Source organism: Trichosurus vulpecula, chromosome 4, assembly GCF_011100635.1.
Source record: "Trichosurus vulpecula isolate mTriVul1 chromosome 4, mTriVul1.pri, whole genome shotgun sequence".
NCBI lineage: Eukaryota > Metazoa > Chordata > Mammalia > Diprotodontia > Phalangeridae > Trichosurus > Trichosurus vulpecula.
In genome coordinates, this window is record NC_050576.1 from 130,572,486 (window position 1) to 130,599,077 (window position 26,592).

Sequence of the window (26,592 nt, forward strand, 5' to 3'; positions counted from 1 at the left end):
GCATAAAGAAACCTAGAATGCTTCAAATATTCACATACTTGTTGCTGTCAGAGGGAAATTTTATTTGTAACATAATTGGGCAATTATTTACTGCTTGAGGTACCATTAAAGAATTGGACCCAAATGGGAACCATTGCCTCCAGACAAAAGAAATCTATTTAATGCTAAAAAGTCTCTGCTTATCACCCGAAAATTTATCAATCCTGCCCTCAAATATTTTAATATCTGGTTGAGGGGAGCAAGATTAATAAGCAGGAAAGCAATTATAAAAAAATACAAATAAGTTCACAATGAAGTATTACACAAAGCTGAATGATTTCTTTTGAGTCCAGAAAGAAGAAAAGATTAATAAACCTAGAGAAGTTGGGAAAAAATTAATGGAGAATAAGGGTGAGAGCCAGTCTGAATTGCAAATAGGATCCTTATGGATAGAGAGAAAGTAGGTAGAGAATTCTGTAAGGAGGCAAATGATAGAAACTAGTAGCGTCAAACTCAATTAGAAAATTGCCAACTGCATGCTGACTTAGAAAACCACAAATTACCATTCCAATACCATCTTCATCTGGTTCAGGTGTGGCCTGACAGTTCATAAATCTGGTACTACAAACTAACTGAGCTACTTGCTATATTCAATTAAGTTCCTCAATGACTAGAAACTGCTAATGCAGTTTCCCCAAGGCTGAATTCCTACCTCCCTCACCCAAAGTTTCTTCTATTCAATTTTTACCCAACCTTTGAGCTAATAGGCGGCCATTTATACAGGGCTTTAAGACTGACAAAGGATTTTACAACATTATTTCATCTGAGCCTTACAATAACCTTGAGGGATAAGTATGATTATTATCCCCATTTTATAGTTGAGAAAACTGAAGTACAAAGAAGTTAATTTACTTGACCAGGTAAGAGCTTGTAAGTATATATATGAGGCCAAACTTGAACAGGTCTTCGTAACTGAGTCCAGAGCTCTATTCACAGCACCACCTAGCTCATATATATGTGTGTGTACACACACACACACACACACACAATTTCTTTCATATAACTGTGGCTTTGATACACGCCTCCCCCCCCCAACCCCCACCCCCACCACAAGTAATCGCTTTCTCTCTCTCTGGCACTTTCATATTCTACTCCGCATCATTGTTAAGTCTGAAAAAGACCCCTAGAGATTGCTTACTCCTACTTCATATTAGAGACGAGGACTTTGAGACCACATAAGGTTAAATGGCTTGGGTCAAGGTCACTGACCTAATCAGTAGCAGAACCAAGACTAGAATTTAAGTCTTTTGGTCAAAGTCACCCAGTGTATACTCAGACATCACCACTGTTGCCTTGCCACTAGACTTAGATGACTCTGGAGAACAGAGTAAGGCTGATGACTTTGCACAGAGCTACCCCACTCATATCCAATTCATGCACAAATCAAAATATCACCCTTGTGATGTCATTCATCCTCTTTGAGAACAAAGTATGAACAACAACCCAACATTTTTAAAACGGAGATACCTTTGCTTGCTAAACAAATGAACAAAATAAATCAGATGACCAAAAGAGAAGTATACAGTTAAGAAAAATCATTCTCATCCCTTATGGTATCATTCCCTAGTGGAGAAAACAGAAACCACAGTCCAGAGAAGTTAAGTCTCTAGTCCAAAGTCATTAGATGTAAGAGGTAAGATGTGAGCCCCGTTATTCTTGCATGACAATCCTATTTACTATGCCTCTATTAGCTAACAACTTATAAAACAAGATCAAATTGTAATGACTGTAAAATCTAAGTATAATATCTAAAATAAAAATAACTCTTTTGTAGTAGCCAAGAACTGGAAACAAAACAGCTGCCCACCAACTACCAACTGAGGAATGGATAAAAAGGTTGCAGTAAGTGAGTAAAATGGAATGATACTATGGTGTAAGAAATGATGAATCTGGAAAAGCACGGGAAGGCATATGAACTGATTCAAAGTGAAGCAGAACAAAGAAAACAACATATACCCAACTGAAACAATGTAAACAGAAAGAATAAAATAATCAAAACCAAATGTCATAAAATTATAATGATCAACCAATACTGGCTCCAAGGATATATGAGAAGGTATCTCTCAATCTTGTTGGGGGGGAGGGGAGAAATGGGGGACAGGGGACAATGACAACAACAACTACAGGTATAAAATACTGCACGTAATGTCAGATATTTTAATGAGCCGGTTCATTTTGTTGAACTGTGTTTTTACCCTTCCTCTTTATTCTTTGCTGTAGGGCTGCCTCTCTTGGAAGTGGTGGGGGAATGATACACTCAGAAGTGTAGATGGTGTAAAAACAAAATAGGTCAATAAAAAGTTATTTTAAAAACAACAACAATCTCTAGTAAGTATCTGGAAGTGTTGAATCTTCCCTTAATTCATCATTAATATTTCTTCTATTCACCAAAGCCAATGTTCAATCTTACTGGTACAGTTTGCAATGTAACAAAGATAAATAAGGCAAGGATTTTTCAAAGGTAAAAGATGATAGTATTATCAATTTACCAAATAACTGATTTTTAGAAATTACAAGAAAATCCCAACTCTCAGCAAATAAGGAGGGTATGATACACTAATAGGACCTATGTACAAGTAAACCATCATTCTGAATTCTTGGCTTCCTGACAAGAATTACACCAACATTGTTTAAAAAAACAAAAAACACTACTTCCTGAAGTTTATGATATACTTTGCTGATTATACTATTTTTCTAACTTGACTCTCTTTTTTCATTGTTAATTGTAGATGTTTCCAGAAATTCAGCCTTTGCCTCATGTTCTCTTTATTATATATATTTTACTCAGAGATGTTGTTACCTTATAGCCTCAACTACTTCAACTTAGACTATTTGCAAACCTATATCTCTTGCTCTGCTCTCACCTTGTCTCGAAATATATTGTTATTTCCAATTAATTATCCTGGTGAAACCTTAAACCCAGTGTGTTAAAAACCACAACTTCAACCATTCCTCAAAACAAGCCTCTTCTTCATACTTTGTTTTTTTGGTCAATGAAACACTGTCGTTCTTCTAAACACCATCTTCTTTCTTTCCCTCTTTCCTCTCTCTCTTTTTTCTTCCCCTTTCTCTTTCCTCCCTCTCCTCCTTCCTCCAACTACTTTGTTACCAACATAAATCTGTGAAGGGGAGAAATTAGGTAAGAAAATGTTTACAGTTAGGGATCCCTGGCTGACTTTCAAATTTCTATTAAAATTGCCAGGAAAAAAAGGACAGAATTTTCCCTTACCATGATTTAAACTCCTTGATATCTCTTTCACTATACAGGAGCTACTTTAGCAAACCAACTTCCCTAGAACGTGAGTTGAAGGAATATTATGATTCTAAATTCGGGATTTTTTTGTTTTATTTTGTTTTGACTTCTTACCCCTAAAAATAATCAGTCATTAAGTTTTGACTTGTCTTCTGATATATCTGTTGCAGTGCATCCTTCCTTTCTATTTTTTCTCGCTCAAGCCTTTATGGCAAAATCAGGCCTGTATTAACACATCCTAATCAGTGATCCTATCTTGATTCTCTTTTCCCTCCAACACATCCCATAAAACCCTATCTATGCTGATACTCCGAAAATAATTTCTTGCACATAGGAGCTTGATAAATAATTTTGTCAAACTGACATGTCCTATAGGCATTAGGGAGCTATTAAAAACTTCTGACCAATGGAACAGCACAAGATTAATCTGGCCATGGTACATATGTATAGGAGGAAAAAGAACTGTGATTTCTACACAGGAGCCTAGTCCACTGCCTATGATACAATTATTTCATAGAAGTACCTGCTGAGCTCTGTTATCCTCTAAAGAGCAGCACACATTTGCCACTTCTTATATGAACACACAGAGAGGACTGTTTAAAACAAATGCAAGAGAAAGATTAACATCATCCTAGGATTACTGGTCATATCTTTGTTGCTACGTCACATCCTGAGAGGCTTTTTCCGGTTTCCTATCTCACCTACTCCCTCATATCCAGTCTCAAAAGTCTTCTTGTAAGCTCTTTTCCTGTCCGAATTTCTAAACAATAATTCCCTAACACTTACTTAAATTTTGAATTTGATTTCTTCCTGGCTTATTTGGCCCAACACTTAAGTCTATGACCTCAACTTTGGTCTCTGGACTCACACTATCTGCATATTCCTTATTTTGATGGTAACTGACTGATTTCCGAGTTCCTGTCAGTATTGTGAACTACGGAGCATGTCATTTTAGGCTTGTCTGTCCTTTTAACTAACTGCTAGCCAAAACTCACCTGACAAGGGTAGAAGGGAATTTGGGGAATAACGAGTTTGACTATATATTCAAATCCAAAATCCTTAGCTAGATATTGAAACTCTCCACAGTCTTGCCACTGGGTACCATTCCAGCTACACCTTCCAACATTCTCTTACTACTAATTATTATAAGGACTTAACCAATCCCTTCTAAGACCATGATGCCAGTTTCCACACTGGTATCTACGATGTTCTTCTTCCTTGCTACCAAAAAACTCCTCTATATGTAGGTCAAGCTCTATCTGTTCTTACTGAAATCTTTTCTGACCAGCTCAACTTGCTATATTTCCCTTCTCTGAATTTTCATAACATTTACTATTTTTACTACTGACTAGTTAATACTAGTTAATTTTTCATGTATGTGCTCTACCATCTAAAACAGATAAAATCATTGAGATTTTAGACCATGTCTTGTGGTTCTTTCTATAGTTCACTTTAGTACCTTACACATACTAGAGAGTTAAAATATATGTGATGATTACATACAAGTTAATACCAAACTTTTTGGTAATAAGAAAAAATTTTTTTCAAAGAAAAATTGACAAGGCAAATTGCACCTATCACTTCTCTATATTACAATTCTTCAGTGGTAGTAAGACAGAAAATTACAAATTCCCAATGTGAATTTACCTTCTTTGAATTTCCAATTCTTCTTGTGATGGACCATTCTGCAATTGGGAAGGCAGTTGCGAATTTTGTCTAGGTAATGTAGGACCTATGAAAGGGAAAAACAAGATTATAAATGAGTATTACTTTTAGATTAAAGTTGACAAAATATATAAAATAAGGAAAATAATACAAAATCATCACAAATATTTACAAATGTATCTTCCTTTTGTAGCAAAACAAAACATAAGCTTCGTAACACACAGCAAATGAAAGAAGACTGCAACAAAATACTGTCATTATTTCCAGAAGACTTACTTGAAACAAATGGAAAAACTTCAGGAATAAAGAAAAAATAAAAATTTATACATGAAGAGCATAAGAGTAAAACAAGTATTCAATGAGAATCTGAAGAGGCACCTGAACTTGACATTCTTTAAGACAATGAAGAAACATTATCTTTGAAGTAATTACTCATGGTTGAAGAGGGAGAGGGGGGAGGGATGAAAAGGGTGTAAAGAGACTCAAAAGAAGAATTAGAATTGAAAACTCACCTAAATAGAACACTGGAAATGAAAAACAGGAGAGAAAGAGCATGAGAACCTTGTTACTAATACTGATTTATGATGTTACTGCAAATTTAAGGACGCATTATAAATTTGTTGGCCAATTGAAAAATGATTTTTTTGTTCAATGGCTCAGCATTTCTGGCACTGAACAGGATACTAAATTTAACCATTATTAATTAACCTACCTAACTGAATTTTTAACATAGGTAATCTTCCAAGACTTTTGGTTATAAAGCATCCTCCACAGGTACCAATAATGCTTTTTTGTAGGTTCATGTCTCTCACTATATATTCTAATGCTCAAGACTACCTATATTTAATCAACCATCATCCCAGCAATTATTGGGGCAGTTTCTTCTGCCAGCTATAGAACTGCTCCCCAAATAAGTGGCAATGACAATAGTAAGATTAATGAGATCAATAAATATTGGAACTATTCCTACATACCATATTTAGAAGCCACAATATTTAAATCTTAAAACCTAAGTTTTAAAAAAGGAAAAGAAATAATGGTCACCTTCTATTCTTGTATACAAAAACTGAAACTTAATATGCCAAAACTTGTCAAAAGAGTAAGATATTCACCAATAAAAATGGTAAGATGTTTACCAATAAAGGTATTTTTTGAGATCTTCTGAAAAGCCATTAGACCACTAATATACAAAAATAAATAGTTTATTCTATAAAGGATCAAGTTCATTAGAATTCTGAGCTAATAGATCCAGCACTGAAGGATCATGATTATTTACCAGAATTCTATTTTCTGTCTCATATAGCACTTTCAGTAATTATTTGCTATAAAATAATTTGCATTTTCCTGTAAATTACAGAGTAATCAGCTAACATAAATTTAGTAGTACATTTCTTTAAATTTCAAAAAGTAATCCATTTTGAGCCTTCAACAACACAACATTTAAAATCTACTATTCTCTATTTTTAAAAAATCTATTATTCTCACCTAAGCAGTACACTACAAATAGCTGAACAATTTTGCAGGCTGGAATGTGTATCATTCAGACACAGTGGAAGTATCTTAAAATATATCAACTACACACACACACACACACACACACACATGCACACACGCACGCACGCGCGCGTGCCCAAACCGTAATAAAAGTACAAATGTTGTCTGTAACTATCATGTTAAGATCTTGTATTGGGGGAAGAATAAGTATAACAGGTGGTTGTTGGACTTTCTTAGAAAAGCAGATACAAGTGCATGGATAAATTTAAGAAACAATGAAAAAAAAGTCTGCAGTAAAGGTGGTGCATATACAGGCCACTCTTATCTAGCTATTTCAAATAGGCAATTAGCTGTAGTAACTGACATCATCACTGTAATTAACCTATTTCCAAGAATGTCTAAGAACCATTTTTATCTAGTGTAAATTAAATATGAAAATCCATACTGTTACAAGTTTTATACAGTGGTCATCTTTTATAGGTTAAATAGTTTGAGGTAACATTCGTTTACAATATCTGGTATATTTTTAATTTTAAATGCAAAACCATTTACTAGTCCATCAGAAAGATTTTTTTAAAGATAGCCAAGCTTTCTGATAGGTTGGCTGTAAAGTTCTTAAGAGGATATAAGGAAGAAATTTTGCTCCAATATTGATTCAAAATACGTACAAAATACAATAAAATGTCTGCAGATGAAATCTTAAGTAACTGAAACAGTTAAAAGAAAAAAATTCAATCTCAGGTAGAACATTGGGCTAGGGAATTAGGAGACCTGGATCCTAGTCCTAACTCTCAAAGTTTTATGACTCTTGGGAATGTCACTTAATGCTTCTGGGCTCAGGTTCCTCATCTGTAAAAAGAAGTGTTGAACTAGATGATCTCGAATTCTTTTTCCAGTTCCAAAATGTAATGATTTGATGATTCCAGTAATAATAATATTAAATCATGTTTCTATAGCACTTAAAGTTCACACAGTGCTTTATTTACTATCTCTGTGAATTCAGTAGTGCCATATTATGAGCCATGGTTGCACAGAAATCACACTGGAACCCAGGTCTCCAGTGTAAGTTGAGTGTTTTCTCATTACATCACTTATCAAGGAACATGTTAAAAGCTAAAGACTTAAAAAACTTTCTCAAAGTGAATACTAAATCCTAAATTCTTAATGCCAAAAACCATTTGGATAATCTGGGTAAACACTTTATAATCTCGCTTAAGGTTGTGAACTTGTAAGGCCACTAAACCGTGAATAATTATTTGGTGATGGTTATTGTTTTTACAGAGTACTTTAACATGAGAGTCCAAAAGCTTATTAAGTTGCAGTCTATTAAATATAGGTTGGCTATAATAACTCAACATTAACCTAAAATTATGTACTTTTTCAAGAAAAAATAACTTGCTATGTTTGAAATAAATAGCTCAGGAAGACTGATGTTATAATGCTAATTCTTTCTAGCTAAAAACCTCAAAATATTGCAAAACTGTTTTTCAGAAATCTAATTTCATGAGTTTAGGTTTTAAGTGCTAAAAAATTCTAACCAGTCCTATAAATTTTAACAACCCTACAAAGTTTTCACATAACTCTTTCTACATTCACAAAGTCAAAGCAATGATGTATCTACTGAAAATAGGAATCAATCTCAGTTAAGTTTTCTAATAAAAATAAATCTGTAACATCCTAATATGATTAAATTCTTATTTCTTTCCATCATTATTTGGTTTCTTACACTAATAAATTCATGCATACCAGGTCACTTGATATCAGAAAAAGCATAAGAAAAACTGTAAGACTAAACGATCTTCACTAAACTTTTGTTTCCTTTCATCCATTCAACAATTATTTAGTTCTTCAACAACCGAACTATCCGAATTATACAGAGTTCTTTTTAAAATGAGCAAAAACTAAAAATGTGAATTTTAAAGACACTGTCTACAAAATGATTGTGAACACTTAGGCCTGTCAATTGAGTACCACATACTGAATACAACCTGAAAAAAGAAAATGTGAAAGGTGGGAGTTTGTGATTTTATTTATCACTCCATTCCAAAGAAACATGCTCCTTTTCTATGTGTCCACATCAGGACTGTCCTAAACTTTTAAAGCTATATTAATTTACATTTCCTATATAGAAATCATATTATCAATTTACTATGTTTGCTACTTAGTTATTAAAACAATCGATTTTAAGGCAAATGTAACAGACCAAGACAGAGCCTGCAAAGACTGGATTCAATCTTAGAATTTTTATTCAATAATTTTGGAAGGGAAGCAAAAATAAAGTCTCTCCTACTTTCAAGCAAGACGTTTTTATTTTAAAAAGCAAAACTAAGTAAAAACCATAGGATTGAATTTTAAGAAAAGCAAAGAGAAAAATGTGTTTTAATTAAGGAAAGTCAAAACGGACATGAAAAATTATCTTTGGGGAAAATAAAAGAAGAAATAGCTTCTGATTCTACAAAGTACAGCAGAACCTTGTGAAGGATTTCATCTGTGTTAAAAACTAAGTTTACTATATTTTATACAAGAAACCTTGAAAGGATAGGAATCATTTCAAAGTCCTTTTAAAACAATGAAGATTGTGGAAAAACAAATAGCTCTCATGACTCTGTTCTGAGAAGCAGTCTTTTTTTTCCCTCTATAAGCAGACTTTTATTTTTTTAAAAATCATTCAATGGCTTGTAGAGCTATAATCTAGAAAATCTATCAATTACCTGAATGCTGTTCACTCTAAGTCTTGGAATTTAGGGGAAAAAACTACATTTAGTCTGCGTAGAGTTTTTTTTTTTTTTAAGCTACCAGATGATGGCTTGCTGCCAAATTTTAAATAGTGAGAGCACAAAGCATTTTGTATGCATTGTCTATTGTAATATAAGCATTGTGAAAGGATTAAAAGAGCAGGACTGAAAAGGATGAACATATTGAAGGAAAATGATCAAAATATGGTCAGATAATTGTCCTTTTTTATGAGACTATTCATTGGTTTAGAAGAATTGTAATTAGGCTTCTGCTCAACTCAAAATCAATCTGAGGACCTAAAACATGAGGTATAGTTATGGCTATGCATGCTCAACCATCATTACTTTTCCTAAAATATCATTATGAACTCAAATAAGGGAGAGGGGAAGAGATTATAGGGAAGGCAATTACATGTCTCAGAATATTTAAAGTATTTAAAAATTTAAAAAGCAAAGCAGTGTCATCAAATCTCTTAAACAGCAGGGAAATAATCACTGGAACTTTGGCTTTGCCTATCAACATATATTTTAAAAGGTAGCAATAGTTATATATCCTCTCATAATGAGATTTACAATTTTCTTTTTTAAAGAACCTAAGTCCTTTATTAGTAGGATCTGACAAAGGGAATTAATGAGGAAAAGAGATTAATGAAGGAGCACTCTTTATTTTTAGTATTAAATGAATTGTCTTGTTCTTTTGTTTTTACCTTCCCACAGAATTCTGTTACAGATGTGTTTAGCAGATGTTAACCTATTCTGACTGGTGATGGCTGAAGAGAATGTATAAGAGAGGGGATTATCAACAACTCCTTACTATTCTTTACCATTTACTATTACAGAAAATCTCCTTTGAATATTTGTCTTTTAATTGTCAAGCTGCCAAAAACCATTCTCTTTTTAACATCACATATCTATTACACTAATAATATTGTTTTCATTCTCTTGATACAAGACAAATTAAATTATTTAACCATACATTTAAAAAGAGTATATGTTTTATTCAAAGAATATATATATTTTCTTCACTTAAATATGCGACATTACTTCAAGTTTCTGTGACTTCATTGGTATGGGTACTCCTTCCACTTACATATTTTGAAATTTTCTATAATTTGGCAGAGCTTCTGACTAAAAAAATCTGGCTGCCTCTATGGCCGAATCTGATGAGAAACCTCTCTAAAATTAGCTAGGTTGGACCTTAAATGACAGGCATCAAGTCCATCACTTGGGGATGAAACAATTTTAAACTTGATAGGCTGTGACACAGGTTATGCTCAGCTGGCACAGCCATGAAATTAGGGTCACCTCCACATTATCATATGGTAATTAGATAGGACATTAATGGAGAATTTCACACACACACAAATAATCAAGCTAATAAAATTTTCTCCAAAAAAGAGAACTGTCATCTCACTGACAAATATTACAATCTCTCTACAACTTAGAAGGTTTCTTAAGTGCCTACAGCCAAAAAGACTCATCACTCCTGAAAGCTAACTTAGCTGGGTTGGCCACCGGACAAGAAACACAAAATTCATTATCAGGCTATCACTCAAACCTTTCTACTCCTTTCCTCCTACTTCACGCTCAATTGGCAAACTCTTCAAAGAAGCCAAGGTCATCTCTATTTCATGAGAACTAGCTGGTAAGGAAGGTAATAAATGTTACACTTTTTCCTCTCAGTGGAAGCTCTGAGTATTCATTTCAAGGCTGAATTCAGGAGACTCAAAAAAGGGTAGTTTTTATTTTAATCAAAAGCTGGTTTGTTTTTTTCCACTTCACTGTCAACTTTTTATAGAATTACTTTGATTGACTGAGGCTGAATTAGTCTTTCTGCAGGCATTAAAGCCCTTCTTAATTTATGGAAGAGCTGGCCAATTTGCAAGCACTATTTTCTGTTACTAGGTCTTAATATAAAAGAAAAACAGCAATGTGCCAAAAATGCAAGAAATTTTCAAAGGAAACAAAAATTACAATGCCCTTAAAATAGGCAAAAACATAGTGGTTTACAATTTAAGAGAGAGAATATTAACCTAAGACTGGCTCAAAAGACAACAAAGATGACTTCTATAGGGAAGAAAATCAGAAATATATGTGCAACAGTCTGAAACTAAAGCATAACATTCTAAGGACATTTTCCTCCATTTGTTAAATGCTGATGATGGATAACCTGATTCAGCTATCATGTCTCAATCACTACACGAAAATCTGTAAACAAATTTAACTACTATGCGAATATTACAACAATTACATGCTAATGTTCTAGTTTAATTTTTATTTTGGAAGAATACAATAAATAATTTCTTGCTAATTACAGACAAGCAAGAATATTCACAAATTTAAAATAATTTTCCTTTATCCTTAATCTCCTTTTACTAAATTAACAATATTAATATTTAAAGTGCTATGCTCTGATTGTCTTGGATACAAAGCAGCAAAAGTTGAAATATTCCGAAATAATAATAGTAATGAATACAACATTAAGTAAAGTTATGCTGTTAGTATAAAATTTGTAATATTTCTTTTTTTCTTATTAAATAACCAACTTTTCCAAATTACTTAGTACTCTAAAAACTGTCAAATTAAAGCTGCTTTTTTAGAGTTTAGTTTCAAAACTTAGTACTTTAGAATAAAAGTAAATAAAAGGAAACCAAAATTAGAAAGCCTAACTAAATACCAAAGATAGAATGACCAGTCTTTCACTTGGATGTTTTTATTTTTTCATAATCTGTCTTATTAGGGCACCAAAATGAAGTGGGCTCATATGTGCATTCTCTAAAAGCCTAAGTTTACTTAGGCCAAGCCACAATTACTTGAGCTTTTCTTTTTTAAATAGTGTACCCAGGACACCATCCTGTTGATCTTGAAACATAGCTTCTATTGCCTTCACAGCCATCCAGTAACCAGAGGTAATGCAATCTAGATAAAAAGTAGTCTAAGAGGAGACATTTTTTAGGTCCCAGTATACCTTAGGAGTTATATCACTAAAAGAATTTCTAATGAGAAAAGGCAGTTTTCTCCTAAACATAGCTTTTTTAAAAATTTAAAAAGTATTATCTATGTAAGTACAAAGAATTGATCATGACCAGGATTATAGTGATTCCGTACCCTAAGGAGCAGGTTCAAAAGCTATCAAAGTAATATATACATTTAAAAAAACATTGATCACAATATAAAAACAGTAGCTTATAATACATCCAATTACCAAAAATTAGACCATGGCCTAGGGTTAATAAGACTTATGAAAAGTGCAAGCAGTATGTACCACAGCTTGAAAAAAATAATGTAAACGTAATGTTGCTTACCACAGAAAATACATCGCAAATTAGTGCTGTCCTGGGTAGCAGTAACCTTGCTCTGGGCTGCAACAGACACCTTGGTGTTAGAAGCTTCAAAGGACAAAGGGGCCATCTGTAAATGATTAGTCCAGGGACTTCATAGTAGACTAAAAGGTGGTTTTAAATGCTTAGTGTGTACTTATACATATTTCTTGGTTATTCCTCTTTTCCCTACAAGTTCTATCAAGAATTTGATACTCTTTAAGATATATATGTATATATTTTTATAACCAAATATTTTTCCCTATGATCTCATCTATGGGAAGAAAAAAAAACTCATAATAAAACCTATCTGATGAGAAAGTAACATTCATTTCACAAATAAGAACATAATGCACTTCTGGTTCCTAAGTTTAAACAGAGATATGAAATCTAAGAGTTCAATTTATGGTATATACCCTAATGAACTTGTGCCCTATTCTGTTTGAGATAATGTTCACTTGAAAATACTCGGGATGATATTTGATAAGAACATTTAAAATGTTTTTTTTCTGATTTCTATTTGTCAAAAGGATCCCATCAACATAAAAAAAGCCTATAGCAATTAAGTTTTATATTATAACATGAAATTAACATATTTCATTTGTTCTGAAACAGAAAATGATGGTAACATATTGTCTCTGAGTTTCCCATTCTGTTATTTCTTTCTTCCCTTCCCCTTAAAACCATTTGTGAAAGTTAATCAATATATGTTTATGTGCCAAATAGAGGAAGTAAAAAAATTAATTGAAACACTGAATATTCATGAAATGAATTTATGTACATTACCAAATACATTAAAATTATTATGTAGAACTTTTTGAAGACCAAGTCTCACTGATTATACCGCAGAAAAATATGAAAATTTGGAGGGCTAACAAAGACTATGTGCAACACTCAAAATTAGGTAAAAGTGGTGGGGGAGTCTATCTCTATATATACATATATCTTTATTTACTACATCAACATAATCTGTACAAGATCTAAAGTTCTAGGGAGATGTTCTCTGTTCTCATTTGTAGTAACCAAGAAACATTTTTAGTGAGTTAAAAATAAACTGGTTTAAATATTGCCCAAAGTAAAAGAATAACTTTTAAAGCAACCACTACCAAAATCAAGACAATTTTAAAAAAGTGTGATACTTTAGAGTACAGCTTGTACTACCTAAAAATGTTGTTTCCTAAAAACAGAATAAAACCAACTTATATTTAGCACAAGAGTACAAATCTAAAAGTGTTTAAATCATAGTATAATACAAAATATTCTAGATCATTTTTAGAAGGCTTAATTTAAAATAACTCAATTTTATACATATCTTGTTTCTTTAAGCAGTAATATTTCTGACATTTCTATTTTTAAGGAGATCCTATTAAACCATTTTAACACTCAAAACACAACATTCAAAAAAAATTGAGAAAAGAAAGCCAAGGGTGTCAATACTACAAGGCTCTCAAAAATATGATTAAACATATAGTGATGACATTTACAATAACGTTACAAATTATATACATTATCATATAAAAGTAAAAATCTCTATCAAACTAATTCTAAGATTAGACTGTATATAAAGAAATTTACAGAGTAATTTTTTAATTAAAATGATAAATCTCAATTTATTTTGGAATAGTACTTGACAATTTTTTAAACTGCTCTTAATAGAGTCCAGATTAAATTAAAATGGACTAAGGGCTGAGGTTTTAGCCATCTTTTTCCTAAACAATTTGCATGTAAAGAAGCATAAGAAAAATAAACACTTACAAGAAAAACTTGAGAAATTATCCCGCTTCTGACAGCACAGAAACTGCCAAATCCTGTTACCAACCATACTGGCAAGGAGAGTTGCCAATTACCTCCTGAGAATTGTCAGAATGCAGGTAAGCCATGATTTCTCTTACGCAGTCTTACTGTTTTTAGACCAAAAAAAAAAAAAATCTGGATCCATATTACAATTTAAACTGCCATATAATATTCCTGCAATGAACAGTATAAACCTTCCTTTTCTGATAAGAATTTTCCCTTCAAGCTGTCAAGCAAAATATTGCTTACTACTCTGATAAAGGTTGCTTGAATTCTTACTGCAGTTTGCATTTCCCGAAGATACTAAATTATTCATTCCATCATATGCATAAGGATAACAGCATTTCCTGCTTAACATCCTTGATGCTATTAACTCCTTCTTTGCTAGAAAAGATTAAAAATACAGAAGTACAAGGAAAAAAAAAAAACACTAAAAGATGACAAATTTCAATAGAATTCGTCTTATAGTAACATCTAACCTAGAAGACAAATTTCTAGTCATTTGATGATAATTTTTATACCAAGCATTAATTCAGTAAAAAAAAATTAAGAAAAAATGTTTGAAATATTCCCTTAACAATACTAAGATTTGATGAGTCTATGCAACATAAATGAGCTAATAAATACTGAAATGCAGTTAGAAGCAGATTAGAGCTCCTCTAAAAGGCTACAAAATAATCACAGCATGTTTGTATGGCACTTTAATATTTTTGAATCTTTCTCATTTGTTATCTCATTTGATTATCACAAGACAGCTGTCTGATAGACAAGGAACCTATTTTACTCATTTTCACATCAGGAAACTAAGTTTCCGAGTGGCTAAATCATTTGCCAAAGATTACATAGGTTGAGACAAGACTAGAACTCCAGTTGTCTAACTGTTCATTCAGAATACAAGGTGCTGGAATTAAAAATGGTAATTTGGGGCCCTATGCTCAATTTAGGTAAGAATATCAGCAGTCTCCCCCTCACATTTTTGTGGTTAATATTCTTGCTAGACCTTTTAAATTTTCTCACTAGAATAAGATCTGGCTCTACTATTCAAGGGTTTTATACTTTTCCCTTAATGGCTTTTTCTTAATCCTAATTGTTCCTGACCCCTCTGTATCATCATCTCATACTACTGACCTGGGGTTTTGTGACACAGTTCTCTGGGTCCTCCTCCCACCTTCCAGATTACTCCTACTCAATCTTCTTTGTTTGATCAACATGCATGTCTCACCCCCTGTACTAGGTAAATCCTATGCCACTTTCTCTTTCTACGGATTCTTTTTTTGACAATATCACCAGCTTCCATGAATTTAAGGTATTATTTCTACGAAGGTGGCCTCCCAACACTACAAATCTAGCCCTCAGCTCTCTCTTGAGCTCCAGGCCTACATCAACACCTGCCTACTAGACATCTCCATCTGGATTTCCCACAGGCATCTCAAATTCAACATGCTTGTTTTAACAAATGAATGCACAAAATAGAATTTTATCTTTCCCCCATTAGCCTACCATTCTTCCTAATTTCCTTATTTCTGCTGAGGACATTACCATATTTTCAATGACCCAGGTTTACAACCTCAAAGTGATACTCAAATCTTGACTTTCCTTCACATATCCTATCTCAATTCTACCTCCACCCTAGCATTACAACCCCTCTTCCTCATTTATGTAGACATCTCCCTAATTCAGCCTCCATCACTACTGCAATAGCTTCCCAATTAATTGGTGGCTCCCCTCACCCACATATCCTTCATCCTTTAAGATATTCCTAAAACATGAGTCCAATTCTTCTCAAGAAGTTTCAGTGGTTCCTTCTTTCCTCCAGGATAAAATACATATGCCTGTGTTTAATTTAAATGCCTGGGATTAAAGTTCTTCACAACCTGCTTCTAGAATATCCTTCAAGATTGACTACTCTCTCTCACAATTCTACATTCTAGCCAAACTAGCCAAATTGCAGTCCTCCAATTCCTTTGCTGTCCCACATTCCTGGAACACTCCCCGCTCCCTCCTCTTGGAATTCCTAGCTCCTCTCAAGGCTCGGTTAAATTGTCATCTCCTACACCAAACTCTTCCTGACGCCCTCCCCCACCCCACCCCCACCTAGTCACATTATTTTGTCTTTATGTCATTTATATTTTGCATTCACTTATCTGTGCACATTGCGTATCCTCTTAAGTAGAATGGAAGGTCTATGGAGGCACGGTCTGTTTTATTTTATCACTGTACTCCAATGCCATACAATGTGCCTGGCATGTAGTGGGCACTAAATGAAATGTTTATCGAATTGAATTGAATTCTTAAAGAAATATATAGGGGGTCAATGTCACTATAACACTTAAGAAAACAGACCAATTAAGAGAGATTAAGAATCTCTAAGTTAGTGTAAAAATTTCATTAAGATTCTAGACCTCAGAATCTGACAGAAAAATATGTATTTGCATACATATACATACATACACAATACACACTGTACAAATCCTACTAGAAAAGCACCTAATACTGTCAAAAGTTAGTATAGCATTAGTTTGAAAATCCACAGTATCACAGGTTATGTGTGAATTTTTATTAATTGTAGATTTTAGTTATATTTAGGTAGGCAAGGAAACAAGAGGATACCAACCCACACTCACTTCCTCTCTCAAATGCATACCGCTTTAAAATATTAACTTTAGACAAGGAGCATAGGAAAATAGCCAGAAGCCTAGTTTTGCCACCCCAGGCAAACCCTGACTTAAAATCAAACTTTAAGAAGGGATACCCCAGGAAGATTCATCTCCAGTAAACTACATGCTGCTGCTTTGGAATTCCTTCTCCTCATTCCCATTTTCCTGTTTCAAATCATCATGTTGCCAAAATTGGCCCACTACAGTTTCAACCCCCAACAATTTTATTTAATCCAATTCAACAAACATTTATTCAGTTTCTACTACATACAAAAATGTGTTAAGTTGCTAGAAGCAGCTAACTGTGTAGTGAAGAACTGGGCCTGGAGTCAGGATGATCTAGTTTGAGTATTGCCTCAGACACTCAGATACTAGGTATGTGACCCTAAGCATGTCACCTAACCTTTGTCTCAGTTTCCTGATCTGCAAAATAGGGATAATAGTACCTACTGTACAAGGTTATTGTAAAGACAAAATGAGACATCTGTAAAGCACTTTGCAAACCCTGAAGTGCTATATAAATGGTGGTTTTATTCTAATAATAATTATTATCATTAAGCATTGAGTATACAACGATGGGATGTCCCAGCTTTCAGGATTAAAATCTAGTAAGGATAGAACAAATACTTAACTCTGATATGAGGAAGAAAGTAACAAGTATGACAAGAACAAAGCAGACATCTATAGATAATGTTCTTTAAGAAATGTGGCATAAGTAGAGGGAGAGAGATTACTTGAACTGTATCTTAAAGGACAAGAAGAATTCTAATAGGCAAATGAGGACATAGTATATTGTAAGAAAGATGACTTCCATGAACATATAGAGAAAGCCAAGAAAAAGCAAGAGGAGACAAGAAATAGGTTCAGTTGGTAAAGTACAGTGGAATAGGATCAAATAATACTAGGAAGGTAAAATGGAGCCTGACTGAATGCCTTATATGCCTGACTGAGTTACCTTTTAGCCTAAAGACACTAAGGAACCACTGAAGCTATTCAATAAGGGGAATGATACAGTTCCTCAAACCTTCCATGGCTTCCCCTTCCCCAAATCAGTCAGCTGAGCACTGTGCCCCATATTTCCCTGAAAAAAAATTGAGGCTGTTCTCTAAGCACCTCTTTTTCTTCCCTCCTTTACCCCAGTCTAATATGAAGAGATGGACTTCCTTCCTGCCAAGGCTAATCCCAGTACCTGCACAAATGATCAGGATTCAATCTTGGCTTCTCCAATGGATTGCCCCCAGTCCTCCCCACTCTCTCACTTCTCTCCCATCTCTCCCTGTATACTGGCTATTTCTCTAACTGCTTACAAACACACCCACACCTCCCACATCCTCGAAAAGCTCTCGCTAACTAGGGTGCCATCTCTTTTCCCTTTTGTGACTTAACCGTTTGAAAAGGCTATCTATAATCAATGCTTCTACTTTCCTTTCCTCTCATTCTCTTCTCAACTCTCTATAGCCTGGTTTCTAACCAAATCATTTCACAGAAACTGATCTCCAAAGCTGCCAAATCTAAAGGCCTTTTTGGCCTTCTGCAGCCTTTGAGAGCATTGATTACCTTCTTCCTTTTGATGCTCTCCTCTCGAACTGGATGCTCCATAGACACAGACACATCCAAATAGAAATCTTAAATTCCACATGTTCAAAACCAAATTCTTTAGTTTTCACTCTAACCCCCTTCTCTTCCAAACTTTCCTATTACTGAAGAGGGTACTACCAATCTTACAGTCATCCAGGCTCACAATCCAGGTATCATCCTTGATTTCTCATTTACACACTCCCCATATCGAATCAGTTGCCAAATCTTGTCACTCTGACATGAGTAACATCTCTCACATACTTCCCTTCAAATTCAGCCTCAGACATTTACTACCTATGTGATACTGGCCAAGTCACCTACCCCTGTTGGCCTCAATTCCCATCTCTATAAAATTAGCATAATAATAGCACCTACCTACTAAAGAGGATCAAATGAGATAGTAATTTTGAAGTGTTTGCTTAGCACATGCCATGCTGGCACACAGCAAACACTACATAAATGTTAGCTATTATTGTACTACCTCCATATTCCACTGATACCTTCACCCCACTCCACCCCTATTTCCAAAGCTGAAATCACAGTCTTCCTCACTAAACCTTCCACTCTTCCTGGCTTCTCTAGTTTTGTAGAGGGTCATAACAACCTCTGGGTCATTCAGTCTTGAAACCTTGCCACCAGTGTCAACTCTTCCAACTCTCTTCTGACTCCATATCGTTTCAACTATTATATCCTAAAAATTCAACCTCTGTAAAGTGCATTGAATCTGTCCCCTTCCATTGAATCATGTCCCCCCCAAAGCCATTATCCTAACTTAAGTCCTCATTGTGTCAGTAATTAAGGTGGGACTTTTGTTCTACTGTTTTCTCTTTTAGCACTTATCTAATTAAGTGCCCTAGAAGAGTCTGACCTTTGCTTCTTTGATTAGATCTGCAGTCTTTGATGACTTGCTTGCCTCAAGAGAAAGCCTAGTTTACATGGGTTTGAGTCGCATGACCCTGAACAGGATATATAAACTCAAAGGCTGGCATTTTTTCCTTGGGCCTCTCACTCACTGGAAGTGTTGGTGTGGGGACTCTGGGTAGCCACTGTTAGGAGCTCCCTGGCTTTGAAGAAACCCAGATGTTTTGTTGAGGGCTCTCACTCACTGGAAGACTGCTGCATGACTCTGGGCAAGCCCTTGTAACTGCCCCCCAGCTCTGCTAACCCAGATGTTGGTTTGTATTTGGTCTGTTTATAATGTATGTTTATAATTTGTTTGTATTTGCTCTGAAGTTCAGGTTGCTGGCTTTTCCTCCTGAACTGAGTTACATTTGTATAAGTGATTAAAGTGAGATTATTAACCCCTTAAAGTTACTTTCCTTAGTAAAGCAGATCAAAAGAACCTGTGCTAGCAGCTCTTGTTGCTGGTCTTGTTGGGTCTTACACCCCACAACAGCTGCTGCTAGCCAAATTGTTGCTACAAGTGCCTTGAATCTGTAATGCCATTATCCTAACTTAAGTCCTCATTATCTCCAGCTCCAACTATTCTAACAACCCACAGTTTATTTCAATTCCCATTCCTCCTTCCTTCATAGTGTTCCATGTAATCTCCTTCATTTACCATGCTAATTTCATTGGTCTCTGGCTCTACGTGGTCAGTGTTTTGCCACTGCCGAAAATAAGACATGCCCTTCACTTTACTATTTTGATGGACTTGTGACCTCACTGGAGTGGTTCTCAGAATGAAAGCTACACATGCCCTTTCTTCTGAACTGGTGAGATTCTCACCCCCTTGTGTTTCAATAAATCCTCCATACAGTATTCCAAAAGGCCACAGCCTAGCATTAAGGCCCTTTTCAATAAAGCTCCAATGTAGCTTTCCAGATTTATTTTACATTATACTTCCTTTCATGTAATTTACATTTTAACTAAACTGCAGTGTCAAACTCAAACAGAAACAGACTGTGCAGGCCTTGGGGTAACTGAGTCAGCAGTGGCAACTCTGGAGCTCTCAGCCCTCCAGGGACAACCGGTCAGAAAGAGATCAGAGGCATACTTTGCTGGCACTGGGTTGGGGATTCTTGTCGCATTGCCCAAACAGTTATCTGAGTCACAGACCCAGATCACAGTCCCAGGAGGAGGAGGAATACTAGCACACTAGAGCATGCAGCCATAAGGGAGCAGGTGCCCTGGTAACTGGTCCAGAGCAGGAGAGAGTGCTTTTGGTTAACAGACCAGAGCCAGGCTTAGCAGAGCAGTGACCACATCTCTCCTTAGATCATATCACCTTGCAATAACTGAAAACTTTACAGATTCCCAAAATTACATCGGAAAACAGCTATATGAAAAATCTGAAGCCTGGGACAGTGCCCATTCCATCCCAGGAGCAGAGCCTAACTTTAACATAAAGTAAAAAGTCAAGAAATAGGCTCAAAAAATGAGCAAGCAGGGGCAGCTAGGTGGTGCAGTGAGTAGAGCACCAGTCCTGGAGTCAGGAGGACCTAAGTTCAAATCCAACCTTAGACACTTGACACACTTACTAGCTGTCTGACCTTGGGCAAGTCACTTAACCCCAGTTGCCCTGCCCTCCCCCCTCAAAACAAACAAACAAACAAACAAAAAGAAATGGATGTCCTTTAAGGGCAGCTAGGGGGTGCAGTGAGTAGAGCACTGGCCCTGGAGTCAGGAGGACCTGAGTTCAAATCCGGCCTCAGACACTTGACACACTTAGTTAGCTGTGTGACCCTGGGCAAGTCACTTAACTCCACTTGCCCTGCCTTCCCCCCTCAAAAAATAAAAAAAAAGGGGGAAAAAATGAGCAAGCAACAAAAAAGGAATCTGTCCACAGAAAGTTACTATGACAGAGAAGATAAAAACACAAACTCAGAAGATAACATTGTCAAAAAGGCTACACGTGAAGCTAAAAGAAAAATATAAATTGCTGTCAGGCCCCAAAAGAACTCCTGGAAGAGCTCAAAAAGATAAATAAGATAGCTAGAATAAAAATTGGGAAAAGAAATTAGAGGGATACAAGAAAATCATGAAAAAAGAGTCAACTGCTTGGTAAAGGGAACATCAAAAAATGGAAAAAGATATACAAAAATTGACTGAAGAAAATAATTCCTTAAAAAATAGAACTGGCCAAATAGAAAAGGAGGTACAAAAGCTCACTGAAGAAAATAATTTCTTAAAAATTAGAATTGGGCAAGTAGAAGCTAAGGATTATGAGAGACATAAAGAAAAAATAAAATGAAATTAAAAGAATGGAAAAAAGAGAAGAAAATGCAACTGACAGGAAAATAGATAAAGGAGAAATAATTTAAGAATTGCTAAAAACTACCTAACAGCCATGATCAAAAAAGCATAGACATATTTCCAAAAATTATAAAGGAAAACTTCCCTGATATCTTAGATTCAGAGGGTAAAATAGAAACTAAAAGAATCCACTGATCAACTCCTAAAAAAGATCCCAAAATGAAAACCCAGAGGAATATTACAGCTAAAATTCTAGAGCTCCCAGGCCAAGTAGAAAATACTGGAAGCAACCAGAAAGAAACAATTCAAACATCACCGAGCCACAGTCAAGATAATACAAAACTTAGCAGCTCCTACATTAAAGGATCAGAGGACTTGGAGTAGGATATTTCAGAAGGCAAAGGAGCTAGGATTACAACCAAAAATCACCAACCCAGAGAAACTAAGTATAATCCTTCAGGAGGGAGAAGAGATACAAGATAGCTAGTAGAGAGGATCACTTTGACAGGATGAGGTTGTAATCTGCCATAGAAGGGCTATCTATGGGGATGAAATCATAACTCACTAAAGTATTATACACTTATTTAAAGATAATGTCTTGTACAGGTAAGATCTGATCTTTGAATTTTTATTGAACTTCAAATTATACTGTGATTCATTATGTGCTGTATCTCAGCTGTTTGAATAAAAGCCATTAAAATGGAGACTACTGGTCTAGTGTGGAAGAAAATTTCACACTGTATTTTTAATTGATTTACATAAAATAAATGTTTGATGCACAGAAATGTTTTTATTAATGAACAAAATGAGTTCTTAGGACAGAGTGTTCTTTGTGAGAAGCTTCGTTGTCAGAGATAGAGGTAAAAATAAAATAGGATGACAAAAACATCTGAAAAAATTACAGTATATTACAGTATGGGGTAGTTAGATGGCGCAGTGGATAGAATGGCAGACTTGGAGCCAGGAAGACCTGAGTTCAAAATGACCTGAGATACTTACTAGTTGTATGACCTTGGGCAAGTCACTTCACCTTGTCTGCTTTAATATCTTCATCTGTAAAATGAGTTGGAGAGGAAATGGCAAACCACCAAAGTATCTTTGCCCAGAAAACCCCCAAAACTAAATCAAATGGGGTCACGAAGAGTTGGACACAATTGATCAACCCCACCCCCAAAAAATTACAGTACAAAAATTGCATCAAATGCTAACTAGATTGATTGGACCTGTGTCTGAAATCACAAAGTATGAGGCTTTTTGTTTGGACAAAGGTAGAGGGGAGACCTCATCACATGGGGTAAAGAAAGAGGCCTAACCTTTCTTCATGATGGCAGAAGAGGAAGCAGGGAGAAATAACTGAAACAAAAGTAGCTTCCAGGTAGAACTCTGTGGGTACTAAATCCTAGAAGCAGTCAGTGGCAAAGGAATATAAACTTTCACTCCAATGACTTTCCTGAAATAGAAAACTTCTGGTACAGGTTTCACCAGAAATAGAAAGAAAGTAAGGTAGAAAGAAGACGACTACCCATTATAAGATTTTATGAACAGATCTATGTAATGGCAAGTAAAGTGGGACTTTTTGTTGTTTTTTGTTTTGGAGTGCTTTTCAGCACTAAGGCAATCAAGCGCTTTTGAGTCTTGCCTTTGTTTCAATCAAGAGTCTTTGACTGAATCAGGAGTCTTTGAAGACCTAAGTCACAGGAAGGCTTAAGTCACATGGGTTTAAGTAGCATGGCTGTGAAGCCCTCTGACCCTGAAGAAGTGTACATATCCTCTGAGGTTAGCATTTTGCTTGGAGCTCACTCACTGTTAATAGTGGCTTGTGATTTGACCAGACGAGACTCTGGGAAGCCGTTGGAGCGTTGTCGCCGCCTCCCCCCCACCACTTTGAAAAATTCAGATGTTGGTTCGTCTCCTTCTGGTGACTATATATGTAATGTCTTGGACAGAGAGCTAGAAGCCTGTCTGCTGATTTGTGTTATTTTGCTCTGCTGATAAAATTTCTGCTTGTAATTTCTGTTTACATTTTCTCTGAAGTTGCGGTTGCTGACTTTTCCCCCGTACTAAGTGAATGATATATGTATATTTAATTAAAGTGAGATTGTAAACCCTTTAAAGTTGCCTTCCTTAGAAAAGCAGATCAAAGAACTTGTGCTAGCAGCCCTCCTGTGTGTTGGTGTTATTGGTCTTACACAGCCACAGTAGTGGTAGGTAGCATTGTTGCTACAATCTAGTATGATTTTTCAAGACCTGACAGACCAAATTTCTAGTGTTTGTTGATTTCTATAATTGCTTTAACAGGTGGCAGAGCTGTTTCAGTGTACATCTAGAGATGAAATGTTATGTGAAACACTGATAAGCTCACACATAAATCATCCAATAAGCGTAATAACAATATTTCCTGTGTCAATAAAAGGAATGTGACCAGGACTCAGGTCAATTTAACAAACATTTATTGAAGACTTATGATACGCAAAAGAAAACAATCTCTGTCAGAGAGATTACTTGGTTCCAAGAAAGGTGAGGAGTGGCTGATGAAGGATGAAAGGGATACAAGAAAGGATAACAAGAGATAAAGAAAACCTGGAAGTATTAAATGTTGTCCAAATTGACACTATCCATCTTCAACTGGGCAGGAACTGAAGGCATAAAGAGATACTTTTGTAATACTATTTTACGTCACATAATTTACGAAAAATATTTTATAACCCTCAAGATAAAAAGGGAAAAGAAACTGATGCAAATGTAAAGAGAACTCACTAACCAATTAGAATTTAAAATATAAATCAGAATTTATAATTTAAAAGCATATATAAGATGGAACAGTAAAGTATGGTATGGTTTTATAAGAATGTTAGGAGTGCCAAAGCTGAGATTAGTACACAGCAACAGATAAAAAAAAATAGGTGTCATTGCTTTTAGCCATTTGAGAAAAGGAGGAAAATCACAAAAGGACCAGATCACTCCTTAGGGTAGACTGTCATGATTATTACCAACTAGAAAGAGAAGGCAGAGCTGTTAACTCTCATATTATTCTTTCTGCTGAGAAAAATAATCTCTAACGGGAAGACAGAACAAAAATGGCTAATGTGGATTTGGTACCCAAATTAAGGAGATGGAGAAGTCATCTGGCCCAGATAAACAATTCAGGGAATTAAAAGAATCACAGGATGTGATTGCTGAGCCATTGTTAATAATCTTTTAATCCTTACCTCAGAATTGGAGAGTGGCATCTAATTTTCAACACAGGAAAAAGAATGGCGTCTAAAAACTATAAGCCAAAGTACTTAAATCTGATTTCTGACAAAATCATAAAATCCATTATTAAGGGAGAGTTCGGGATAATCTACAAAAGGAAATGGTGAACACAGACAGCAAGGCTTTGTCAATCAAACAAGAAATATTCATCAAGTGCCTACTATGTGTCAGGCACTGTGGGAGTTGCTGAACAGTTCCTACTGAACATGCACACATAAATATGTACAAAATGAACACAAGGTAAGGGAGAGTGGGTAGCAGCATTAACACCTAAGAAAGTGAGAAAGGCCAATTAACAGATCATGTTGGAATAATTTCATTTCCTTTTCAGACAGAGTTACAAGACTGGCAAATCAGAGAATTACAGAATACTGTAATTATTGTTTACCTAAATATTATCAAAGCATCTGACAAATTTCCTCATGATATCTTTGTGGAAAAGATGAGCAAGGTGAAGCAGGTGACAACACAATTAAGTAGATTCCAAATTGGTTCAAAAGCTAGAGCCAAAGGAGAGTCCTGAATCTGAGGAATCTCTACTTGGCCTTTGTGTTGCTTTACATTTTTATCAATGATTTAAGATAAAGGCATAGAGAGAGCAAAAACAAAGAGGGAGAGGGAGGAGCTCAGCTAACACATTGGACCAAGTCTAATAAAATGAAATTAAGTTGGGATAAATGTAGTCTTATACTTAGTTAAAACATCAACTTCACTAGAACAAAATGGAAATGTGGATGGATGGCAGATCATCTGCAAAAGGCAGTTTTGTTGAACAGTAACATCAAGAAAAGTGATACACAGCAGTCAGGAATGCTTATGCTTCTTGAAGATGAGATTCTATCTAGAGTTGAAGGAGCCAGAAGGTGAAGATGGGGAGAGAATGAATTCCAGGAACTGGAGGACAACCAATGAAAATTCGAGGAGTCTAGAGATGGGGAGTACATTGTGCTAGGAACATCAAGAGGGCATGGAAGCAAGTAAGGTTGTAAGAAGGCTGGAAAGGTAGGAAAAGGACAGTTTTAAAAAGCAATGTATATTTAATCCTGAAGGTAATAAATAGCTACTGAATGGGGGAGTTGGCGGAAGCAAAGGGGGAAATATGATCAAAGCTGTGCTGTTTAGGAAGACCAATACGACAGAAAAGAGGGAGATGGAGAGACTTAAAACAAGGAGACCAACCATCAGGCTAATACAACAGTCCATATATGAGTTGATAAGGGTCTATACCAAGGTGGTGGCAGTGTTAGGGGGCATACACAAGAAATATTAGGATTTGTCAACTGATTGAATATGGGGGGGTGGGATGGAGGATGACACCCAGGTTGTTATCCCAAGTGATTGGAAGAACGATAGTATAAGATACAAGAATGACAGTTATAAGGTAGGAAGGAGGAACAGTTTGGGGGAGGAGAGGGGAGAGATAATAAATTCTATTTTGAGCATGATGAGTTTAAGCTGTCTTTGAGACATCCAGTTTAAGTTATCCAATAGGTATTGGGAGATGCAAAACTGGAGTTCAGAAGAGACTTTAAAGAAGGACAAGTAGATTTGAGAATCATCAGCATAGAGATAATAATTGAACCCATAGGAGCTGATGAGATCATTAA

The 26,592-nt window shown here is 35.4% G+C and overlaps 1 protein-coding gene across 5 annotated transcripts in view; it reads right to left on the reverse strand.

Annotated features, from left to right (window-relative positions):
- Window positions 1-26,592, reverse strand: part of ENAH (ENAH actin regulator) — a 151,937-nt gene that overhangs the window by 41,571 nt on the left and 83,774 nt on the right. For all 5 annotated transcript variants that reach the window (XM_036754701.1, XM_036754700.1, XM_036754705.1 and 2 more), the window contains exon 4: window positions 4,940-5,024. In XM_036754701.1, coding sequence (XP_036610596.1) covers window positions 4,940-5,024 — 85 coding nt within the window. The remainder of the gene's footprint in view (window positions 1-4,939; window positions 5,025-26,592) is intronic.